The sequence below is a fragment of the Aythya ferina genome (genome assembly GCF_964211825.1).
Source record: "Aythya ferina genome assembly, chromosome: 1".
NCBI classification, from domain to species: domain Eukaryota; kingdom Metazoa; phylum Chordata; class Aves; order Anseriformes; family Anatidae; genus Aythya; species Aythya ferina.
The window spans coordinates 132,523,342-132,548,049 of record NC_140296.1 but is presented as its reverse complement, the minus strand read 5'-3'; the positions used below and the strand labels follow the sequence as shown (position 1 = coordinate 132,548,049).

Sequence of the window (24,708 nt, the reverse complement as noted above, 5' to 3'; positions counted from 1 at the left end):
TTTTTCAGTTTTGTATTCATTTTCAAATCAGTAATGGTTCCCTTCCCATACCCAGGCTTAATTTTGAACATAAAGGTAATCTTGCATGAGTTGACTCATGCTTAAAATAAAATACGCAAATGTCATTGTAGGAGTGATCTCTGCCACAAAGATTACATGCTGATGCTGTGCAGCGTTTCCTGATACAATAATAGTAAGTATTATTAAGCTGTTTTCAAATTCTCACCAACTTCCCTTGTTGGAACAAGAATGTTACAAAATGGAGATGCATTAATATTAAAAACTAGAGCATCTATTATTATCTCTCAGCTCTGATGTAATGCTGTTGATGTAATTTTCAGAGACAGCAAAACAACAGATCTTTATTCCATGAAACTGTAACTTTGATTAAGGACTGCTGAGTTAAGCTAAAAGACTCTCCCATAAAATGAAACAAAACAAAACAACAAGTGTTTCTGTCCTTAATTATTTGATGAATTTAAAAAGCAGTACTTTTTCAGCTTTTCCATGAGGCATGATGGATGCTGGGACAAAAAAGGATTGATAGTAAAGCAAAAGGTCCAGGTTTACTTTCTTACTAGCAGTTGTCCCAGCAGATACACCTTTTGGGTTAAAAGGCAGCTGTCAAGGCTGTTCCATGCTCTGGCCTGTTACCAGAGGTGTTATGATGTCAGGAAATTTCCACTGTGTATGACTGAAAGAAGATATGCGGTGTATTGTAGCTGTTTTTGTAGTTAAACTAGGGAATACCTAACAGTTTGTTCCTGTTATGTTAATTATTAGGCTTAACTGATTTTTGTAGTTGCAACCTTGCAACTGGATCTATCACCATAGGATGATATGGTAAATCATAAAGCATATTTATTATTCTCAGATTGTATGGGGAACTAGGGCTCTCAGGGAATATAGATTTGTATCAGTTGTTTTATGTCAACACATTGCAAACTGCTTACTTCAGCTACTGCCTGATGGCTCTATTTTTTAATAAATAATGTCTTGTAGAATGAATAATTTATTTCACCTTTATTTTTCCCTCAGAGACCCTTCAATCTTTAGAGTCCATTATGAAACAGCCTATTGTTCTGCTTTGATCATATCAACCTCAGTAAGTAAAGTGTCTTAACATCATCTCTCATCTTGAAAGTTGTGTATGCATAAATCAGGCTTCTCCACACAGGCACTAATGCTGTAAATTTTTAGGTATTATTTCTCTCACACAGTTTTAACTGTGAAGTACAGTTTTTGGTCATTTCAGGGAAACATTCACACACTCCTTCAGAACAGCAGCAACAGAAAAAAAAAATAAATCCCATAGCTGTATGGTCATCACCATCTGATATGTTAAATCACAAAGACTTGAGCTTTGACACTGGTGAAAGCTTTTTAGGCATTCCGGGAATTCCTAGGCACATTTTGTCAGGCAACGACTCTCTGCAATCGCCATCTACTTGTTAATCTACTTGTCTATCAGGGACGTTTTTCCTGAACAGAAGACGGGGCAGGTGCAACCACAAAGACTTTATGGTGGCTCCCAAAACCACAGATGAATAGGGCGAGGGCTGAGCGGGCTTCGGGACCCCGCTGCGGGGCGAGGCAGGGGCAAGCTCCCACCCCCTCGCGGCCCGTCAAGGCCACGCAACGCCGGGCCTACAAAATGGCTGCTATCTTTTTAGGCTGCGCGGCGCCGGGCGCTCGCGGAGGCGGGGTGTCGGCGCGTCGCCCTAGCAACTGCACCCCCCACCCCGTGCCGTCACGGCCTCACGGAAGTCTAGCCGCCGCGCGTCCCGTTTCCTAGGGAACGGCCCCGGAAGGGGTGGGGCGGGGCAGGGCAATGGCGGCGGGCGCGGCAGGTGCGGACTGAGGGGCTGTTCTGCTGCAGGTGAGAGCGGGGCAGCGTTGTGCGCCCCATCGCTTGGCCCAGCCTGCCTTATCCCGCACGGCCTGGGGGCTGCCGCCACTGGGGGAGGCGCCCGGCTTCCTTCCCACAGGCGCTATCGCGATATATCGTGCTGTCGTGGCCCTTCCCGTGACCTTCCCGTGAGGCGGGTGCCTAGCCCTGGGTCTCCCTTCGCGTCCGCTCCTGGAGGGTAGAGCTAGTGGGGTGGCTTAGAGACGTGGCATTCAGGTTTTAAGGTTCGTTCACGTTTTTACAGCGTGCTTAATTAAAGCTTTTGTAGCATTTAACGCATTTCCTTTTGAAAGGAGGATTCTATCCCATGCTGACTAATCCCTGAGCTTTTAAAACCACAGCAAGATGGTATGTGGCACTAGTGAGTTACTGACTGTGATCCAGATGTACTTCAGCTCAAGTAAATTAATCCTTTTGCTTCATTTATTTTTGTTTTGGTAGTGTCTAGAAGGCCCAGCGACAGGTCATCGCCCTGTAGAACTATATGTTGTATAAGCACACAAAGAAGCCCCCAAGCCTGCATGTGCTCTTTTCCATCTGTTTATTTAGGCTTGATTTCAACTTGTTTTACCACCAATGTGAATGAAAAATAAGTGGGCCTAAAATGCTTCAAAACCAAAGCCTAGTAGTAAACATCTGCCTTGTGGAATTTGTCAATTTAAATAGACTAGAAAGGAAAAAGTGGGAGCGCTGCATCATGGGCTGTGGCTCTCAGGAGGAGGGAGACTGAAGGGGAATGCCACATCCAGTTGTGGGAGATCTCTTGGGTTGCCTTAGTTGCAAAAATTGTTTTGATTACCTTGATTACTCATCTCTACTCGTGTAATTACTGCATTTTTGAGTTTTATTTTTTTGGTGGAAAATTATAAGTGGAGGGAGCAGTAGATGGTGTTATGTGCATGCATACCTCTGCTCTCTCCCTCTTCTTGCATGGCAGCTTTTGTTCTTGGGAGAGGCATGTGTCAATGAATGTGCCTTGGGCTCAGATTTTCTGCTGAATCAGTACTCTTCTGTAGTGGATTTCTGGGTAAGATAACTATGAAAATTCACTAGGCTGCAATTTTAAAACTCATTTGTGGAATGTACACAACAATTGAAATTGCTTATGAGAGCTGTCTTCCCCTGACATTAGTATTATCATTTTCTCATGATAGTGCTGTCAGAAAAGCTTCAGCTTGTCCTTTGGAGAAGTAGCAATTGTAGGTGATTGGCTTGTCATCACACCTTCAGTGCATTTGTTATGCATTTATTTCCATCTCTAGATTGGCTTTTTTTTTTTTTTCTTTCAAATAGAAAGGGTAAGGCTGTAGCACAATATATATGAGGATGGGCAAAAATAACTTGAGCCCCCAGAATAAGGCAGATGCCGATAAATGAGCAAGTTCAGTGGAGGATTGCCACAGGGGCTGAAGTGCTTGTCCTTTGATGAGGAGCTGGGGGAACTGCGTTCCTTTGGCCTGGAAAAGAGGTGACACTTGTGGTCATGTAATTGCAACCTTCCTGTACCTGTAAGGAGGTTTTCCAGAAAGCATAGCCAAGCTGCTTGGGGTGCTGAAGGGTGGGAAGATGGGAAACAACAAGCACAAGCTAAAACGAGGGAGGTTCGGGCTGAATCTGGAAAAATCTTTCCCCCATGAGGGTAGTTGAGTGGTGAGACAGCATGCTCAGAGCAGCTGTGCTGCTTTTGTCTTTGGAGGTTTTCCAAATGTGCTTGGATAAAGCTGAGAGCAGCCTGGTCAGACCTTATGCCTACCCCACTTGGAGCAGGAGGCTGCACTAGGGACCTCTTGAGGTCCCTTCCAACCACAATGATCTTGAGATCCTAAGGGAGGGGAAATGCCGATGTGGACAAGTGAGAGAGATCTAGTATAGAAAGTGACACCTAGGTGTCATAAGTTGAAATACAGCTTGTGAGGACTGTTTTAATAACCTTAGGTCTAGGAAGTCTGCTTTCAAGGGTTTATTGATACCAGCTTATTGCCCCCCAGCAGCTAGAGCAGAAGGCAAAATCACAGTTACATGGAATACAGAGAAGACAATAAAAAGTTGTTAATGTTACTTTGGTTCTTCTCCTTACAGTACAGCATACTTTTCCTTAAGAGTGTAAGGGACTTTTTTTTTTTTTTGAGACTTCTATTTAGTTTGCAGCTGGTGATTGAAGCGATCCGTGTCAACTCTCCCGCTTCAAAACAAAGTTAAAAATGTAGTCTTGGTTAGAAGTAATAAACAGTCTGTGCTCTATGCTTTTTTTTTTTTTTTTTTTTTTTTCTCCATAAACAGCACCCAGTAAATGTATGATAGTGATTTCTGTTGTTACTGTGTTTAAGGAGAGACTTGAGCTATGCACCCATTCATTAAAAGTGAATTGGTTGGGGAGCATGGAAAATCCTTGTAACTAGAGTTGTTTTGGTGTGTAGTTGTTCAGTTGACAAATGTGGGCTCTCAGTCTGAACCTAGGATGTTCTTTTCCTTGTTTTTTAACATTGATTTACTTCTCCTATCTTTCTGAAGTTAAAGTGCTCTCTAGGTGCCACTTCTCTTCCCCTTTGACTGTCCTGTTTTTTTTTTTCTCTCCTTATGTTATCCATTTCACATCTTTACACTGTTCTTTGCTAACAGGTTGATCCTGCTGTAGGATAATGGCAGGAAAAGTAAAGTGGGTAACTGATATAGAAAAATCTGTGTTAATAAACAACTTTGAAAAAAGAGGCTGGATTCAGGTGGCAGAAAATGAAGACTGGAATTTTTATTGGTAAGTACATTAAAATAGCAATTTCTAAATTTGTGAAGTATTTTAATATCTTCTGTTAATACCATTAGTAATATAACAAAATGCATATTTAAAAATCAGAGTTGCACACGTTAACTTACTGAAGTGTTTCTAAGTGTATAGCATTGTTTCATTACTCCTGTAATTTCTTATGCTATTGCTGATTTGTTGTTGAGATTTGTATTAGTAGATTTCTCCTCTAGCTGTGTAGGCCTGCTAAAGTCATTAGGTCTCCTTGAGACAGGAGGTCCTATCTGCCTGGATCCTTTCCCATGCTAATGACCTTGTATGTCTTTCCAGTTTCCCAAAGGTTTTGTCAGGCATTGGAAAGTCACTAACCTAGCAAGATGACAATCGCTTCTGAGGATACCATTTGTAAAAACACCAGGGCAAAGGCTGTAGCCAATGTTTTTGTTTGCTTGTTTGTTTGTTTCGTTTTGAAATGTGATATCTGATTTTATTCAAATTTCTTGTATATAGTAAGCTGTAGTATACATACAGTAAGCTGTATGTAGCTATAGTAAGTTTTCCTGTACTGTAGGAGGGCTTTTGTGGCCCAATTGGAATTTCTGAGTGTATCTTTACCTAAATTTTCTGACAACCTGATGTAAGCAAAATGATCAAAAAGTACATGGTTCCAATATATGATACAGTATTCTTTTATCAGTGTAGCAGAAGTTTGCTCTGTTACCAGAGTGCAAGCTCTTGTAATAAAAGCCTTGAGAACTGCACTTGACTTCTCCTCATAGTAAAAAGTTTATGCAAACTAATTTTTCAACATTTCAGTGCTGAAAGGTGAATATTAAATTAGACAAACTCCATTACCTTGATTTAATACAAGACTGCAGTGCTGTGCTAGGATGCAGTAATTTATTAAATGGCAGAAACAGTACCTCTTCAGGTAAGTCAAGCCATTTTTACTGTCCCTTTCCAATATGACAGAACGGCACTTTATACTGCTGAATGTACTTTTTGTTAACCGCTTATTTAAATGAGTAGGAATGTAGTAATCTGCTTGTGCTTTTGGAATGCAGCTGGAGGGAGGAGTAGGGGAACAGGACACTCATGCAAACTGTTGTGTTACTTGTTTTGTTTTGTTCCTGAAATGATAACATAGCAGATTGATAGCATTCAGGAAATAATCTTAAATTTCCAGTGTGACATCTTTAGTACCAAAAAAAAAAAAAAAAAATCTTTGTATTTGTGGCTCTGCTCATATCTTTAGTGAAAAATGAAGTAGATAACTGATTTTATGACTTGGTCACCACAGCTCTCTGCTGTGGCATTTATGTATGTTTTTAGCAACATGTTCATGTACTTGAAGTACTTTGGAATTCAGATAGCAAGGTAGTCAGTATGAGGTTGTATTTTTTTAAGAGGAAACCTGAGCTTCCGGAGAGCAAACCAATAGGTTTAGAAAGATGCCTCTGTAGTATTTAGGTGCATATCAGTCATTTGTAGGCTCTGCTGGGATTTGACCTGTCTGTCATCAACAAGCCAGAGTCCATTAGGGCCACGCTGTCATCTTACTTGCCTCACAATCTGCCCAAATTTGAGTCTCAGAGGGACTGAGACAACCTCTGGCAGGATTTCATCTGGTCTTGCTAACAGGGGTTCAGAGCATGTTGTATCGTCACTGCAGCGCTATATAGAGCAATGTAAGAGAAGTGTGAAAGAGGGAGAAAACAGTGAGAGGGAAAAGATGAAGTAAAGGTAACACTATTACAACTTTGTCCTCTTGGGTTGTGTTTCTTGAGAAAAGTAATTTAATTTTTGTTTTTGCCTTCAGGATGAGTGTACAAACAATCAGAAATGTTTTCAGTGTGGAAACTGGTTACCGCCTTTCTGATGACCAAATTGTCAATCATTTCCCCAACCACTATGAGCTGACCAGAAAGGATTTGATGGTAAAAAATATCAAGCGATATAGGAGAGAACTTGAGAAAGAAGGAAGTCCTCTTGCAGAAAAGGATGAAAATGGAAAATATATTTATTTGGGTATGTGGTTCTTACCAGCTTTAATCTTGTTTTCTGTGTGGTCAATGACCTGTTGGCATTGTAACTTGAAACAGTAACAGAACAGCACATTAATGTACAAATTATTCTAATTTACACATTGCTAGTTTTGTGCAATGAATTCAGTAAGAAAAACTGCTGCTTGCAAGAAGTATGTGCAACCAAAGCTGCCTGTTTTTTCCAGATTGCTTTTGGAGACCTAAAATTGATGTGTTTTGGACACCTAAAATTGATGTGTTTGAATCATCACATAAATCTAGTTGCAGCCCAGCTTGATTTTCTGAGTTTCTGAAGTGTTCCAATGCTAAAATGACTATCAGCAGATGCTCTGTCACTAACAGGCAGTTAAATAGAATAAAGTGTACTCTATCCTGAAGTTACTCTGTTCTGCAAACGTAACAGCGTTCCTTCTCTGTCTTTTCCTCTTTTTCCCTCCCCACAAACCTGCCATTAGAAGAGCGTAAGGAAACACAAGAGTAGCAAAACTGATTAAGAACAGTAGTTGCAAACATTTAATATGAAATTCTGTATTTTCAAAGCTTTTCACAAATCTTGTTTTGAAGGATAAGGGCTAGTATTTCACAAATTAAGAGAAATAGAGGTCATGCAACTTATTTAAGAACTTTGCTGAAATTAGACACAAGGCTGGACTAAAAGATTGAACATTTTTGTTTCTGTCACACTGGGTGTTTCCTCCACTGTGTTCTTACTAGTACATAGCACTGTTCAGGGAAGAGAACAAATGCAGTTACTATGTGTGGAAGTTGTATTTAGGCTTGCTTTGGTAAGTAGTAGGGTTCTTAATGAAGACTGAACTTACTAGTGCAGCATTAGCTGAAGCAACATGGGCTGAAGGGAAATGATCATGAAATGATTATTTATAAGCATAAGGAATAATCATGAAATTATTATTCCTAAACGTAAGGATATACAGAAGTATATATATTTGTATATGTATACATGTATACATCTATACATATATTTGCATATGTATGTATAACTGTTTTAAAGAGGGAAGTATTGTGGCATTAAGGTATTTTGCTATGAGATCAGTGGTGGAACTGAAGGGCCCTAAAACTTCATATCAGAACGGGCTGGAGTTTCTTTAAATCAAAAGTGAAAAAACATTATCTGGAAATCCTATACTGGCGCAAAAACTACAATAATCTTTTGTAGAAAGGTTCCAGACAGAATTGAATGGATAAACTCTTCAGAGGAGAAATTTAGGGGAAGTTGGAGAACTGGTAATGACTACTAGAAAATGAAATTTAAAAACAAATAAGAACAAGCAAAAACAAACAAAAAACCCACCACCATCCCTCCCCCCACCCCCCTCAAAACAAACAAACAAACAAAACCACAACCAACCAAAGGAAAAAAGCCACTACCCCCTCAAAACAAACAAACAAAAAAAGTAGGAGTAAATTGGGAGTAAGGAGAGCAAAGTTATTTCAGAGGTCAGAAAGCATTGGAGTGAAATAGAGATGGAGACATTGAATTGATTTACATCTGGGGCAAGTGGAAAAAAAAAAAGCACTGTTCATCTGTGTAAGAAAGAAGCATTGCTGTATGGATGAAACAGAATAATCTGATAGCGAAAAGCAAGAAATATTTTTCTTTAGATTTCAGTGAGCATGGTAGTACTGGGTATGGGAGCAAAGAATTACCAATTGAAGTTGCACAGAAACAAAAAATACCACATCCAAAGAGGAAATATTTGGATTTTTGCATATACAGATTTGAAGAATGATAAAAGCTAGAATATGAAATCGAGAAATTTTGCTAATAAAAGTTAAGTTGGAATGGTGTCTAATACTCTAATTGCACATCATTTAAACAGAAGAAAAATAATCCATATGAATTGAAGTCTGCTAATCTGAAATTAGCAGCATGCAGTGTTTAGCAATTCTTTAAGTAAAAACTATGAATTAAATGAGATTAAAAAGCAACATGAGTTTTATTGAAGGTGGATCATGCCGGACTGGAAAAATTGAGAACTAAGAAATTATTTTTTACCCTATATTCATGAATGGTCTTCTTAGATACAGCGTCCTTAATTGTGAACCTTTTTTTTTTTTTTCTCTTAACTCAGATTTTGTTCCTGTTACTTTTATGCTTCCTGCCGATTATAATCTCTTTGTTGAAGAATTCAGAAAAAATCCCTCAAGCACTTGGATTATGAAACCTTGTGGTAAAGCTCAAGGAAAAGGAATATTTCTAATCAATAAACTCTCTCAAATTAAAAAATGGTCTCGAGATAGCAAAACATCTTCGTAAGTGCTTAAAAACTAAACCCTATGTTGTACTTTATATAATCAGGTGAACCACATGAACATGCTAGTTGTCCAATGCACAGGGAAAAGTATTTCATTACTATTGCTTTGTCATTATATAGTTTTGCATTTTGTCTCAGTTATCTGGCTTCCTCCTTCAAACAAGTCTTAGTAAGATTTATTTTGGTATGAGGAGAGATAAAAACTGTTTGAATAACTATTCTCTATAAAAAAAAATGCTGTTAGTGTTGGATGAATAACATGCAAAAACAAATTGTTCTGCTCTGTAGTGTTAAATAACAGGAAGTGAGGAAAAAAGTCTTTCCCTGAGCAGTTTGTATTTAATATGTATCAATTCACTTCATAAAGTAGTACAAAGGAGAAATATGCTTTTAGGAAATAAAGACGTGATCTATTTGGAGCACAAAGTAATACGCCTTACATTGGTGACCTTACTTCCAAATGGATCTAACGTTTTAGCAATCTGTGTTTTCCTCTGACTAATAAAAGTTTTGATCGCACAACTAATTCTATTTTTTTTTTGTTATAAATTGACTGGCTAAACCTTCTTTGAGTATTATTTTCTATTTACCTCGAAATCTGAAGAATGTCACAGTTTGAAAGATAGCTTTGCAATTGCAAGCCCTGCATAAATACAAACATTCTAGGAATACAAGGCTTTGACTAACAAAGGTAATGTAATATGCACTCTTTGCTTTTCTGAACTCTGACTAGCTGTAAATGCTCTCAAAGGAAAAGGCAGGTTTGTAGAACTGCATTCTGAGTGGCTCAGTTCACTACTCTGTTAACTTCAAAACTGAATTTAAATGAAAATCTCAGTCATGTGTTCTGTATTAACTTTTTTTTTTTCCTTTGGTACGTAATGATGGATGCCAAGCATGTTTTATTAAATAGTATAACTTAAAACACTGCATTGCCAATAAGATAGAAGATTTCAGTCAGTTCAAAATTACAGGCTGCTTCTAAAGAAGAAAAAGATCTATCATGTTATAACATTACAGTTGTCACATTCTGAAACCTTACTGATGTCTTACAGGTTTGTATCTCAGTCTTCCAAAGAAGCTTATGTGATTTCTCTATATATCAACAATCCATTACTAATCGGAGGAAAGAAATTTGACCTTCGTCTGTATGTTTTAGTATCTACGTATCGCCCTCTGAGATGTTACATGTAAGACTGTATATGTTTGTGTTTTGATGTTTAATGTAGTCAAAATAATGTTGCTGTTGTTGTACAAAGAAGTTTAACATGTACATGTTGTCCTGGGATGATCTTTTCCTTACTTCCTACTGGGGTTTAACACACTTTAATGACTTTTTGCATTTAAGGTATAAACTTGGATTTTGCCGGTTTTGCACAGTAAAATATACACCAAGTACAAGTGAATTGGATAACATGTTTGTACATCTTACAAATGTTGCCATTCAGAAACATGGGGTAAGTGTACTGAGTTTGTAGGTGCTTTTTCATTGGAAGACTGGTTTCTTGAATTGTCCCAAAAGTTTGGAATAAAAAGGCTTTTAGTGATTTTCTCATTAGCTTGCAATTAAATTACTTACTTGATCTTTAAATAAATAAAATTTAAAAGACTGTAGATAAAATACATGCACGATAATGAGTTGCAAGCTCTGTAATAGACTGTGATATCTTCAGTGTTGACTTGCAGTAGTTGAAAGCAATTTCTTTCCAAGTCTCCTGACATTTAAATGCTAATATGCTCACTTAGCAATTCAGGCTATGAGCAGTGGAATTAATGAAGCCTGGTTCCTGTGGGTTTGTATTTTATAAAGGCACTTGAATATCTCCTTCCTGATCTCCTCTTCCCTCTTTCTCACCCATCCAGTTAATTCAGCTTTCCTGTTTTCAGTGCTTATTTACCACAGTGCCTTCCACCTTCTTCCTACGTGTTGTCACCTCATGTATTGTCTGTGTCCCCCCCGCCTTCTTTGGTGAAAAAGGGAACATGCAGTTGTGTGTTTAGTGATAAATGTTTGCTGCCTGGACAGCTGGTGGCTTCCTCTTCAATGCACAACGATGGAGTTCTGCCTGAAGAACAGTTCCGTCCTGTAATTTGCCATTGATGCTCATAAAATGTGTGGAAGCCTGATAGCTTTGACAGCATTTCCCTCTGTCAAAATAGGCTGAAATTCACCAGTGAAAGGAAAGGCTAGTGGGTTAGGGGTGACACAAACAGGTGGACATGCAGTATCATTGCCTAAACCTTGTTCCTTCAGGGAATTCACTTGATAATGGCTGTCCCTTCTGCATTTTTAGCAGATGTCTGATTTATAAAACATGCCTCTGTAGCAGGGATTAAAACTCCATTGTTTTACTTCCCAATTTTGTGGGGTTTATTTTTTAAGAGCATTGAAAATACGTACATATATGTATATGCACACTCATGCACAAGAAAAATGTGCCTTGACTCTTACTGCTTTGTAAGTTATAGCAGAACTGTTAACAGTTACAGCTGTAACCTACATATAACTATAACTGTTATAGCAGCATAACAGATTTGTTTTTATCTGTTTTTAATTGTAAATATCACCTATGGTGGTAATTATTAGCTAGAGTAAGTGTCAAAATGCAACACTTTTAGTACTGCAAATATTTTCTTGCTCAGATGCTGATTTGTGAAGGGCTTCAGAGATCTTATGATCTGACAGGGCACACTGAGTTGCGGTAAAAGCAGTTCCCATAAAATATAAGAGCGTAAGTCATAGTGCTGTTGCCAGTAACAGAGAAGAGATGAGGCATGGGATATGCTGCCTATCCCATTATCGTGCACCCTTTCATCTTCTACACCAACTAAAGTATTTCTCCAAAGAACTTCAGTATTTCTCCCAAATAGAAGTAGAAGTGAAAATAAGTAGTGAGGTCATCTTGAAAGAAGAAAGACAGCAGAAATGGGTATAGAAGTATCAGCATAAAAATGTAGAGTCATTACTGGATCATTTGAAATATTTATTTTTTTTTTAGAAATGTTGAACCATTAATACTTGTTGAGTCTTCCAGAAAGAAGTGAGAAAAGTTTAGCCATTGTCTGTCCCATCTTTCCTTCTGTTTTAAACATGTCTGCAACTTCAGAGCCAAATAAGCCCTAGAATTTTAGAAGAACCACCTAATTTGAACTGTCAAGTGATTTATCAACATTATGATGAGGTCTGGAAAAGCTCTTAGTTTCTAGTTTTTCATCTCTACTTTAAACCCTACATGAATCCTGGAGTTCTACTTTATTTGTATCCTACAAGCTCATGGGAAAACATCACTAAATTTAAAAGCTTATAATTCAATATCAGGGAGAGAGAAAAAGTAATGTAAAGGGAAGGAGGATAATTAAGTATACACATTGTAATATTGTGCTAGAAAATATAATTCTAAATCATTATTCACTGCATGTGTAATGCAAAAAAAAACAACAGTAATTCTTCTATTTAATTTTCTGTTAGCAATCATCTATGTAGCCTGTGATATTCTGCTTTGTTATGATATTTTTCATTAAATAGTTGTGACTGTGCAAAGCTCTGTACAGTTGCAATCTATTTTCTGATCCAAACCATTCAATAGTTCTATTTTGATTTTAGTACTTATTCTGAAATTCAAAGTGGGTTGAAACTTTGATTTTTGTCCCCTTTCTGGATTCTGGTTGTAAGACATTTCATTTTTTCCATGCAAGTCCTGAGAACCATGTTCCAGATCTTTATTTGTATAGTCTTTCAAATTTACTGTGGGGGAAGCTGTAGAGGAGAGAAGGGAAGAAAATACAAACAAACAGAAAAAACAGATGAAACACTAAGAATAGAGAGAGGTTTCTCTGACCTTGTTTTACAAGATGGAAGGTTTCATTCCTATGAGAACTTTTTTCTACTCCAGACATTCAGTGTTTTATAATTTAGCAGGTATATAATAATTCTTATAAACACTCAGAGGAAAATCTTTAAAAAGGGATAAAGTCCTTGTCCTGAGAACTATTTGAGGACTGAATATGTCTTTCCATCAGTAAGAACACCATCAGTTTGCTTTGGTCCTTCTGTTTAGTAAAAATATTTTGTAGGATGTTGATAGCCTCTGAAAAGACAGACATATAGCAACCTCCTTTTTTCCCTTGTTCTGTTTCAGCAGCACTTAATGTGTTTTCTATAGCAAAGTACTGAATTACCTGAAAAATTGTTTGAGTGATTCAGGTGTTATTTCACTGTCTTCATTAATGCAGCTGTTGTCAGCACCATTAAGAATATACCATGCTTGTCTTTTGGGGAAATAGACAAGTCATATTTTAAATGAGTAAACCTGGGTAAGTGCTACATTTTAGAGCTGCTAACTTTAGTGAAATTTAGTTATTAACTATTTCTCCAGAGGAGGAAAAAGGTTCAGTCCTCTTTTGTCACACTTCAAAACTCAGATTTCCCAGTCGAAACTTAGATTTTGTTATTCAACTGTTTGAGTACTTCTTTTCTTTTAAGTCCAGCTTTATTACTTGATTTGTGAAGTGTGATATAAACATATGGTCATAATAAAAATGGTTCTTTATGTAGAGGGCAGTTTAAAGATGAAGTCTGCATAAAGCTGTAAAATAGAGTAAAAGCAGTTTGAGTTTGTTTTTAAAACAACATTTGTATGCAAGTATAAGTGGGCTTTTTGTGTGGATGAAACAAAACTGCCGAACAACTTCAAAATCTTAGACAAAATTAACTGTCCAACTCTTCAGGATGATTACAATCATATCCATGGAGGCAAGTGGACAGTGAGTAACTTACGCCTGTATCTAGAAAGCACCCGTGGAAAGGAAGTGACGAACAAATTATTTGATGAAATTCACTGGATAATTGTGCAGTCCCTGAAAGCCGTTGCGGTGAGTACTGTTCTGGGAATGCTGCTAGTGTAGACTTTTCATAACCATGCAAGTGAGCTTGCCACCAAAAAATCCCTGAAATCTGTTTCCTGCTATTTGAGTGACAGTGTTGATGCTGATTCCTGCAATTCTGTGATTTGTTGATTTGTTTGAGCTGGGTGAACTTGAATCTTGGGTGGGTGGGTGAGCTGTATGTGTGTATTGAAGAGCTGAATGAATCTCTCTCCTTCAGGTCTCTCTGAACTATCTAATATGACTTGATACTGCCCTTGTGAATAGTATTAAGCTCTGCCAAGGCTCACGATGTCATTTCAGCAATAACAAATGTGTCAAAGAAAAAATAGCTGTGGAAGACAATTTATCAATCAAAATGTAAGGATATTAGTTTAGCAGACTTAACGTAACTTACTTTCAGCTCTTCTATATACTAGTCACATAGTTATCATGAACTGTTATACTCTTCCTTTTTTTGTTTTAAGTATAACAGTCCTCTGCTTGAGTGACCTTCTAGTGTTTGGGTAATATTCCATGATTACATTAGAGAGCAGGTACTGCTCTGTGGGTCAACTGGGGTAGGTAACCGAAGACCTTATTGCTGCCAAGAAAGGCTGTCCTGTTCTCAGGTGCATGGTCTCATCATCTTTTTTGGGCTGGTTCTGGCAACATTGTGAGTTGAATCATCTCACTTGTCCAACTGAAAAATTACTATTTTATTGGTGGGTTAGTATTCTGCCAGTGTTATAAGCTGATGAATGACCTCACTGAAGGATCAGAATCAGCAAAAGAAAGAGGGACAAGGTCATGAAGCTAGAATCGTTGGGAAGTGTGGCTCACCTCACAATCAATTTGAAAACAGATGTGAGAAGAAGAGACATTTAATCTAAATGTTTGCAGAACTTTAGGAGAAGAAAAGTGTTTAGAATATAAGGGATGAAATGTTTTGGTCAGCTTCAGTACTTCTTTGTGTCTGAGAATGACAAATGTAATGAGATGCTCTTTCCTCTTACCCCTCTTTCATTCTCTAATAATGAAAGCTTTTAATTTCTTCAATATAGGGGAGGAAATCATGTCTCTAACCTGTTACAAAGGTTTCATTAAAAGATCTGATGAGACTTGTATAAAAGTCTAGGCGTGCATACTGAAAATCCTTTGCAGATGCTGGAAAATTGAGCGGAGGATGTGTATCTATGTACAACATGATCCTTTGTCTCTCTTAGCTTTCAAGATCATAGATGGCTTGAGCTAATAATAGTTTTTTAAAATATCTGGTAATTGTTTGACCTCAACTTTCTGCACTAAAAGAAATGTCTTTGAATAAGTCTTCCATCTCTGAAGTTTAAAGAATTTATGTGAAGCTGTGTTATGTAAACTTGAAGACTTCTCAATTTCTCCAGATGCATTCAGGTTTTAGATATTCTTACTACTTTTGAAAAATGGGAGAACACTTATTTTAAAGCTGGAAGCATGATGGAAAACTAATGTAACTTAGTCCTTGGCATTAATGCAATCATTAATATTGAAATGTGTACTTTGGAGTTGTGCGTGTGGAGAATCCTGAACTTACTAGTAAGCTTATGGTAGAGTTATTTTAGCTTGTGTTGTGGAAGATTTGTAATCCAGTCATGTCACTTATAGCAAATCAAGTGTGTAATCAGGTTACTTACAAATTTGTTGTTCTTAATACATTTTTGTCTTTTTTTTAGCCTGTAATGAATAATGATAAACACTGCTTTGAATGCTATGGATATGACATAATCATTGATGACAAGCTTAAACCATGGCTAATTGAGGTAAAATTACACAAAATATGGAAATAATTTCTTACTAATTTTATTTCACAAAGTAAAAGACTACAGAGAAATCTACTTGTTTTTCTCTTTTTAAGCTTTGTCTTTCTGTTCTTCAGGTAAGCGGATTAGGCAAAATGTCAGAAAGAAAAATAGACCATGTGATGGCCAACCTAGTGTGTGCTTCTTTTTCAGTTTTTTTTTTTTGTGTTTTGTGGCTTTCTATTTTGTCTTCTAACTCTGGAGCATCCACACAATTAGACTTCAGAGGCAGTCTGAATATTAGCAGCCCTATTAGTTAATGTATCAGTAGCTGGAAAATTGACATTGGCCTGATGCAGCATAACATTGAGGTTACTAAGTCTTGAGCGCTGTCATGTCATTAATGTTGCAGGTTAGGAGTAAAGAAAGGGGAGGCATATATAGGATAATGGATGTTTGGAAAGCTTCTTTTTCACATAAATTTCTCTTTAGTGTATTAACTTTCGATCTGTGTGTTCAACAAAAATTTTATCGAGGTCTCTTCCTTCTAAATCCTACTGAAAGTGAAAGAGCAAAGCTGTTTATTGTTCTGATACCACTTCTTTGTAATAAATGTGGAACACAAGAGATGTGTTAAAATTAACACCACTTTTAGCATTAGCTAAAAAAAAAATAAATCCAATTTAGTGCTCTGAATAGAGACGGAGCATATGTGTTTCTCCAGCTCACAATTTAACAGGGGAGAACTTGGATTAAGAACATAAATAAAAGCTGTTTAACTAGAATAAGCCTACGGATTCCTATATGTAGCAAATGTTGGAGTGAACCGGGCACTGAAATTTATGGTTTTGGTATCCATGGAAGCTTAGAAAACTGAACAAAATTCTGTCTTGTCTGAGCCCTGGTCAACTTAGTCTCAAGAAAAATTTTCAAGGCCTTCTGATGCTGCAGACACATAGTGTTGGTGGTTGTTTTTTTTTTGTTGTTGTTTTGTTTTTTAAGTTTTTTTAAAAAAAGAGCCCAGCGGGGGATTCCATTCAACATCTGAGGAACTGAAAGACGTGCTTAGAGACACTGATTCTTAATTTCCCAAATAGTATGTGTAGTCATCACATGTGCTATATAGAGAACTGTACTACTCAAAAAATTGATGCTGCCTTTTTTTTTTTTGTAGGTTAATGCTTCCCCTTCTCTTACTTCCAGTACAGCTAATGATCGCATCTTGAAGTATAATCTTATTAATGACACACTTAACATTGCTGTGCCAAATGGGGAAATTCCAGACTGTAAATGGAATAAATCTCCACCAAAAGAGGTTCTTGGCAATTATGAAGTCTTGTAAGTTTTATCAATGTTCTATATAAATGCAAATGTTTTTCAGTTGCTTCACTTTTTTTAATGTGTAATGTAGACCACAGAGATAAAGTAAACTTATTCATTCATATGGGAAAAATGGACACAAAGATAACACTTCATTTTTTAGGGCTGCATTAGCAGCTTTGGAGGTAGGAGTACATCCTTTATCTCCAGAGGGAACTTTAGTTGTGTAATAAACTGCTGGGTGTAGCGAGCTTCCAGCAGCTGAATTTGAGGGATATAAGCATAGAGAGTGTTTGTCTTCTAGTATGTAGAGTTTAATTTTCTTGAGTAAATAGATAAAATTTGTATCAAATAGCTATTACCTCTCAGTTCATAGAAATTATGCCACTTAATTCTTGTAATTCATGGATGTAATAGTAACAATGCATTGCCAGGTATTTAAAAATTTCCCCAATCTGTATTACAAAGAGAGAAATCAAGGAGATGGACATCTTTATGTTGGAGTGTCTGAAGGATTTATCTAGGATGCAGAGGAACACTTAAATACCATGTTGATGACAATTTCTCATGTTTATTGAAAGAATGTTCAGATGGTTTCTCAAGCCTATTTATATTACAACTGTTCAGGATGTCAGGAATGTGGTATATACATAGTTGATCTAATAGATCATACCAGTCTTACACACTTATGTTGGTAAAATCAGTTATATATGTAAGTGTCAGTTGAATTATGATTTAAATTTCAATTAATATTTTATATGTGGTAGCTACAAATACCTATACAACAGTGTAACTAAACATATATTATGACTGTTCTACGACTGTTCTACAAAATATTATAGTATTATCTTTTGATAATTACACATCCACAGCCAATTCCTGCTTAAAATTTCCATAGCAACTGAGAGGTAAGTGTATAGTGAGGCTATCTGAGACTATAATGGGGTTAGATATTTAAAGAACTACTTGTCACTGTGATTAAGTGTTACAAAATACATGTCATCAAATGCATTTAATTTAAACAGTTTGTTCAGCTCATTCTTTCCCTACTTGCTCACTGATGTAACATTGGAGTTTTCTGAAATTGCAGTTAGCAACCCTCTGTTTGAAGCAATAACTTGAGACTTTATTAAACAACCAGCAGTCAGATGTTGTTGCTCAACCACAGGTCTACAAAGAGCAATATTGAGGAGAAATACAGAAGAACGTTTCACACTTGTGAAATTTCACAAACTCAAGAGTTTAACTAAAGCTGTCAAACAATTTGTTGCTTACAAAAAGTAGCTGAAGATGTTTTGGTTGATCTGTATTGTAAAATCATGTGGTGGTAAATTTCCTTGAATAATTTCCTTTTCCATGTAGACATGCATAGAACAGCTTGTATTAAATGCCAGTGCTAAATATTAAGCAAAACAGTATGGAAGACTTGCTGTTGTTTGTGCAGTGAATAGCAGGACAAGGTACTGAACAGATTGTCTTACTTTTAGATATGATGAAGAGATGGCGCAAAGTGATGGTCCTGATCGTGACTTCCGAAGTCGTTCTGGGCAATCCACTGGAACAAAAGGAGGTCGTGCAAGAGATTTGGGAAAGCCTGTATTGACCACCTGGAAATAATGATTAAGAAACCCAACCACACTGGTGGTAGGACAACATCATGAACAAAAATGCAGTTCATGAACCGGTTTCTCTATTTTGCTATGTTGCATGTGGGAGGTATTAAAGGAGGACAATACAGCTTTTGAAAAGAAATGAAATATATTCTAAAACCAGGAACTGTACTATGCATGCACTGACTTGCCAATTATAATAATTATACACATGCACGTGCATATATATAATGTATGCATATATATAAAAAACTAATTTCATGCAAGTATATCTGTGCATGTGCTTATAGTAGTTCTCTGAAAGCAAGAAATTTTGAATTTTCAGAAGCATATATATTCAGACTTTGGAGAACCTAATACACTCTCAGCAATGATTAAAAGGTTTCTTTATAAAGATGACAACTCAAAATATGTGTTCTGAAAGAAGATACTCGTTGCTCTGAATATAATTTATTTTCAATAGTAGCCTATCTCTACATCTCTATAATAAATGAGATATGCGTTCTGTGGAAGGTGGTAGTGGTGAGGATAATTATTGCCAGAATGATGGTTGATGGCTTCTCACTAGTAAAGAAAAAAAAGTAATGAGAGAAAATAGTAGTGCGTGGAGTAAGTTTAAAAAAAAAAAAAAAAAAGTAAACTTTTATATGCTGAGGGTTTTTGATTGTTCTGTTTTTGTTTTCCCTTAAAATGTTTTGCGCTGATACCTCTTTAAAGGGAAAAGTTTAATGTACAAAGGAAATATTTAATAGGGTAAATTGATGCATTATTTGACTAGCTGTTCACTTTTATTGCAAGATAATGTGTCTTTTTGGAAAATCAGACAGAACAATTACATACTGTAAGAAATCTTAGTGCTTGAGACTGGCTATACATCTCTATTTGCACCAGAGTCTCTTAATGTATTTATGCACGTAAGTAGAATATCTGTATATTTTGTATGTACTGTAACAAAAATATTGTTGAACATGATAAGCTATTTCTAGTAGCTCTTGTATAAAAATTTGTGACAACTAACTACCAAAATGTATAGAGCAAAAGTTAAAAATAGGTATTTCAGCCCTCAAACGTTGTAGTATATAAATAAACTAGTTGAGTCAGTGGCTCTTGCTTTCCACTTGCATTTCCACCAGCTGTTTGGCTGTTATTTATACATGTATGGATATGCAGCTCTGATCATCTCCTCCCCCCTCATGTTTTTTTTTGATATTGGAGAATTATGGAGAGAAAGACAAAAGTTGCAAGTATCCATGCAACCATAATACACTCTAATCTGGATACCGCTAATGCAGTGATACTCAATTTCTGCCTGCCAGAGCAGGCTAAGTGCTTTTTGCCTTTCTATGTGGCAGGCCACTTAAGTGCATGCAAGTTAAACTTAACCTCTCCAGTAAGTGTATTGTTAGTAATTTATCCTGCTGACACAAACATGGATTCAATAATGCAGTGCTCTTTAAAGAGCAAGAAATCAGAGGCTGCAGTTAGTTATGGTGACCCTCTCTTCCTGATCTCACTCCACTTTCTTTTTAAAAACAATGGACTAGTGGTCAGACTGCTTTCTCCTTGTTTCCTTTTCCAATAAGCTTTTTGCGGAGGTTGAAGTGTGAAGGCTTAGCTATGTTATCGCTTGTAATGCATACAAAAAATAGCTATACAAAGGGAGTTTTATGGAACAAAAGTGAAATGATATGAAATCCTAGGTGATTCAGATTGCCTTTCTCCTTATCAGTAACAAGCAACAACTAACTGTAAGCAAGCAGGAAGTCTTCCTTTTCTATGAAGAACTTGAAGCCTCATATAGATAAGTGAAATGTTCTTGTGAAAATCAAAACTGGGAACCCCCGTTGAAAAATACAATGCTTCTTTACCTGAATTTCCCTAAGGAAAGGGTTGTGGCCTGTGGTAGCTGAAAAAGTTCGCTTTGTGCGTGAAACGACTTGTCTGCAGGCTCTGAAATGGGATGGGGGAGAAGGAAACAAAAGCAGTCTTAGCTAATAGTTTTGGGGGAGGAGGGCGGTACGTGAACATCATTCTGTGAGATGTTTGTTTTTACCTTTCAAGGCCATGTACAGGTGAAAAGCTGGTAAGGAGGAGGAAAGGCTGGAAAGGAAAACTTATTGCATGTTCAGGGATAAGATTTTAAACTTTTCACGCCAGTGTTCCTTAGCTAAATCTGCTGTTGTAGTAGGACACAAATAATGGTACAAAGTGGTGTGTAAACTGATAATAGCCTGGGGCACGCTCCACTATCAGTTGGAGTTTAGGCGATCAGTGAGATGTTTAAACCATTCGGGTCATGTGTTTATACTGTAGGAGTTGAGGGTAATTAAAGGTGTGATGTTAACATGTATGACACAGTGTTCAACCTTGTGTGGATGCTCTCATTCAGAGGTAAGGTGGCTCTTTTTGCTGAAGCCTAATTCTCCAAAAGATTAAAGGCTGTTTTACCTCTGATTGAGAGCGCTTAAATGGGCTTAAATCTGAGTGACTGCTAGTAGACAAGCTCATGGATCTGAGTAACTAGCCTTGGCCCTAGGCCAATCTTCCTCTAAGTGCATCTGACTAAGATAAAGAAACTGTTTGGGATTTCATGGGAGCAAAATAAATTAGAAATAGAAGTCCTCAAAAGTTCTGACTTTGGCTAATGTAATAACTTGTCAGGAAGATCTAAAATAAATATGCTTCTCAGCCTTGCTCTTCATATGCTCAAGTGATCAGTGGCATAACGACAGTATTATACAAAGAATTAAATATACAAGCTCTAAACAGCTACAGGAATTGTTATAATGACATTAGTGTAGAAGAAGCTTATTGCTAGAGTTGAATAGTGGGGCTTGCTTCCTGGGCGCTAACCTTTCTCCCTATTAATTCTTTGACATGAAAGGTATTAATAAGATTCCCACAGAATAGCTTCTTTATATGGATCTAGGAACTTAATTAGAATAGAAGAAACAGTATTATCCCTAAAGCTACTTTGTTGCTGTTGGCTTTACAACAGAACTTCTGCCTAAAATGTCCCCATCCCCTGGCTCACTTCCTGCTCTGAACTTAGCAAAACAATAGACATTTCACAGAAGAGAGATAGTGCTGCACTTCAGCAGGAGAACATGTCAGGCAGAGCCATTTATCTGTTGAAAAGGAAGGAGCTTTATTCTGTCATTATAAAATAAGGCTGTTTTCAAAGTAGTTACTATTCAGTTTACGTATGTGGAACTATAACCAGAAGGTAACTCACATTTTGTGTCTGCTTCATTAAAATAACTCACTCAATCCTGCAGTTCAGTAGGGAGAACTCCATCACAGCTGGTGGGTGTGTGTTGCAATGTAACATAACACCCCTGTCCTTAGCTAGGTGTTCTAACCTGAAGGGTTCCTCAACAACAACAAACAAAGCCTTTATTCCTGGATTCTTTGCAGAAAATAAATGTGTATAGCTAAGAAAAGCTGACTAGTCATAATTTTGCTAAAACATTTGATTATTTAGGGGAAATAGGAATATAAACAGGTATCTTGGAAAGACTAATTGTTTTTATGGAGGAGTAGGAAGTTGTTTGAGCTGGACTTCAATTTTTTTTTTTGTTTTTAATTTTTAATTTGCCATCAAAGCTCCGGCAAGCTTCAAGAAACTTGCCAGAGGTTGAAGCAGTCCATAGCCAGAACGTTTCCAATTGTTTTGATGACATAAAGATATCCTTACCATTGGCAGACAGTTCTCTATGCTTTAATTATTCTCAAATTTTGTACCTATTTAAAAGCATACCATTCACATCTGAGATAGAAAATCGTTGTGTAACAGAGAAGTAAGGACGCTACAAAACACTGATTAATAACATTAATTTAAAAAAATAAGGAGATAAAGACTATTTCAAATGAATGTGTATTCTGGAAAAAAAAATCTTTGAAAGCTGGCCAGTTAAATAATAAAATTAACTGATGTGAGTGGAATTAAACATTCTGAATTAGCATATGTAATCACTAATGATTAGCATATGTAATCACTAATGGTAGTGCATTTGTAATCAAAATATAGTTCAGGGTTTAAACTTAGGTTTACAACTGAATATGTAACACTTAGGATTTTTTATCTAGAGATAGGTATTCTGAAGAGAGTGATAAAATGTTACTGCAAGAGCCAAGAACTGGCAACAGAATTTGCACTGAGTGAAGCCAAGATAAAATGTTGGTACTTAAAAGGACACATGAAATTTCTGAGGACAGCAAAGGACACAAGAAGCATGTTTAAAAATAGATTGTGTTAAAAATAAAAATAACTGTGGGATATTTGCCTAAAATGTGGGAGGATTTTTTTTTCCAGAAATTTCTTGTCTTGTCCCTTACAGTCAAAATTAAATGCCCGTCAATGGGCCTATATAAACTGTTAGCCTTTCTTCTAAGAAAAAAAGATTGAGATAATCTTTCCAAGGATGTCACATTTTGAGTAAAACTGAAAACACCCAGAGAACAACTGAATTTTAATATTTACAAAAAAAAAATACATCTCAAAATGCTAAAATCAAGATGAACAATGCCATTTTGAAGTGTGATTCATACCTTTAAGGTATTTATGGCATCATAATAGTGTCGTCATACTGGCAGGTTGCATGACTGGTGGTACATATAAACAGACCACTAATCTCTTTTAATTCAGTACAAGAAAAATGTAATGCTTGAATAATCATAATTTCAATTTTATAAATAGAAAAAAATAGTACTTTACCAACTACTGAGGTATATTTCTCCAAGCAGTTTTTTTAGTGCTTGGAGAAATGTATGTTTGTAAGTGGTGCATGTGACCTCAAACCTGTATATCTACATACATTAAACTGTATTACCATATATAATGAAGTCAAACTAAGCAGCAGCATGTGCAGACAAATTCTGCTTTCACATAGAGAGGTAATTTATAGGAAGATCAATAGCATTGATGCAAAATGTAGACTAGGCGAACTTAAATAATGTTGTTTTGTAATTGTTTCAAATTATACACTTGGAAAGGGGGTAAATTTTTTTTTTTCAATTAAAAATGTTTTAAAATTCTGCTTGTTGTTACTGTCTTACTTGCTTCCAAAAGTGTCTAGGCCATTTTTCATCTAAAAATGTAAGAACTATAGGAAACTTTATACCTTCCTATAACTTTCACGTCTTGTACCCAGAAGAGAATATTCAGCTGCTTGGAAGTAATGTTCCCTAAAGTGATGCCTCAAGGAACCTACAACTATTAAATTAAAATGTTCACGTAGATTGCCTTGTGGTGAATATTATTCAAACAAATTGTTATTTCTCAAGTTGTGCTGAAGTCTGAATTCAGTTCTTAGTACAAAAATGTTGCGTAAATTATTTGCTTCTGTTCATCCTTCATTCCCTAGGAAGGCAGAACCAGTGCAAATCCCATGTGAAGAGAACTCCCAAAACAACTCTATTGATTTTGAGCTGTTACATGAGGCTATGTTTGCTATATCTATATACATGTATATACACTAATGTATAAATAAAACATCTAAGCAGTATAGGGGCCAGTATAGGGGCAGTACAGTTGATTTTAAGAATAAGGAACTGTTTTTGTCATATTTGGAAGACTTTTTGCAGCCAGACTCAAGTGTCTGAATATACATCTCTTGGACCATTTAGTCATTGGCTCCACACTGGCCTAAAATAAGAGCATGAGCCCTGATTTTCGCAGGTGGCAGCATATATGTGATTGGGACTGGATTTGCACAGCAAAGCCATTTTGGGATACCAGGTGGTATTCAATCAACTCTTTGTGGACCACTTTTTTTTTTTTGTCTGTCTATCACCAGTTCCAGGTTGAACTTCTGTCCTCTGACAAAGTGGAATTGCCTTTTTTCACACCATGAAATTAGTTCTGCCAGAGGAAGAACTGACATGCTGAATTCCTGTTCTCTTAAATCGTTGAACAAGTTTAAGCATTATTTGACCATACAAATAGCTGAATGTTTTGATACTGAGGTTGAAGAAAGTCTTAAGTGTTCTGGCAGGGAGGCATTCCAGCTTTGACAGTGCTTTAGGCAAAACAGGAGCTTGAGTTGTGTCCATACAGAAAGAGGGGTATTTATGATTGCGTATATCACTTGTACGCTTCTGCAAAGACAGCTGGTTTATTCAAGGCTTGATATATTTAATGAGAGACTGTGGAAAAGCATGCATCT

The 24,708-nt window shown here is 36.7% G+C and overlaps 1 protein-coding gene across 6 annotated transcripts in view; it reads left to right on the top strand.

The window, feature by feature from the left end:
* The first annotated feature begins 1,043 nt into the window (after positions 1-1,043).
* Positions 1,044-24,708, top strand: part of TTLL1 (TTL family tubulin polyglutamylase complex subunit L1) — a 59,095-nt gene continuing 35,430 nt past the window's right edge. For 2 of the 6 annotated variants that reach the window (XR_014688335.1, XR_014688336.1), the window contains exons 1-10: positions 1,745-1,879; positions 4,529-4,661; positions 6,469-6,677; positions 8,788-8,968; positions 10,026-10,160; positions 10,319-10,427; positions 13,699-13,842; positions 15,546-15,632; positions 16,786-16,949; positions 18,419-18,575. Coding sequence is in view for 4 of the 6 variants with exons in the window: in XM_084505785.1 (XP_084361911.1) it covers positions 4,549-4,661; positions 6,469-6,677; positions 8,788-8,968; positions 10,026-10,160; positions 10,319-10,427; positions 13,699-13,842; positions 15,546-15,632; positions 16,786-16,949; positions 18,419-18,548 (1,272 nt within the window). In the remaining 2 variants the exon portion in view is untranslated. Of the gene's footprint in view, positions 1,106-1,744; positions 1,880-4,528; positions 4,662-5,465; positions 5,581-6,468; positions 6,678-8,787; positions 8,969-10,025; positions 10,161-10,318; positions 10,428-13,698; positions 13,843-15,545; positions 15,633-15,727; positions 16,348-16,785; positions 16,950-18,418; positions 19,647-24,708 lie in introns of those variants that run through there. The other 4 variants (XM_084505785.1, XM_084505784.1, XM_084505787.1 and 1 more) reach the window with 4 other exon arrangements.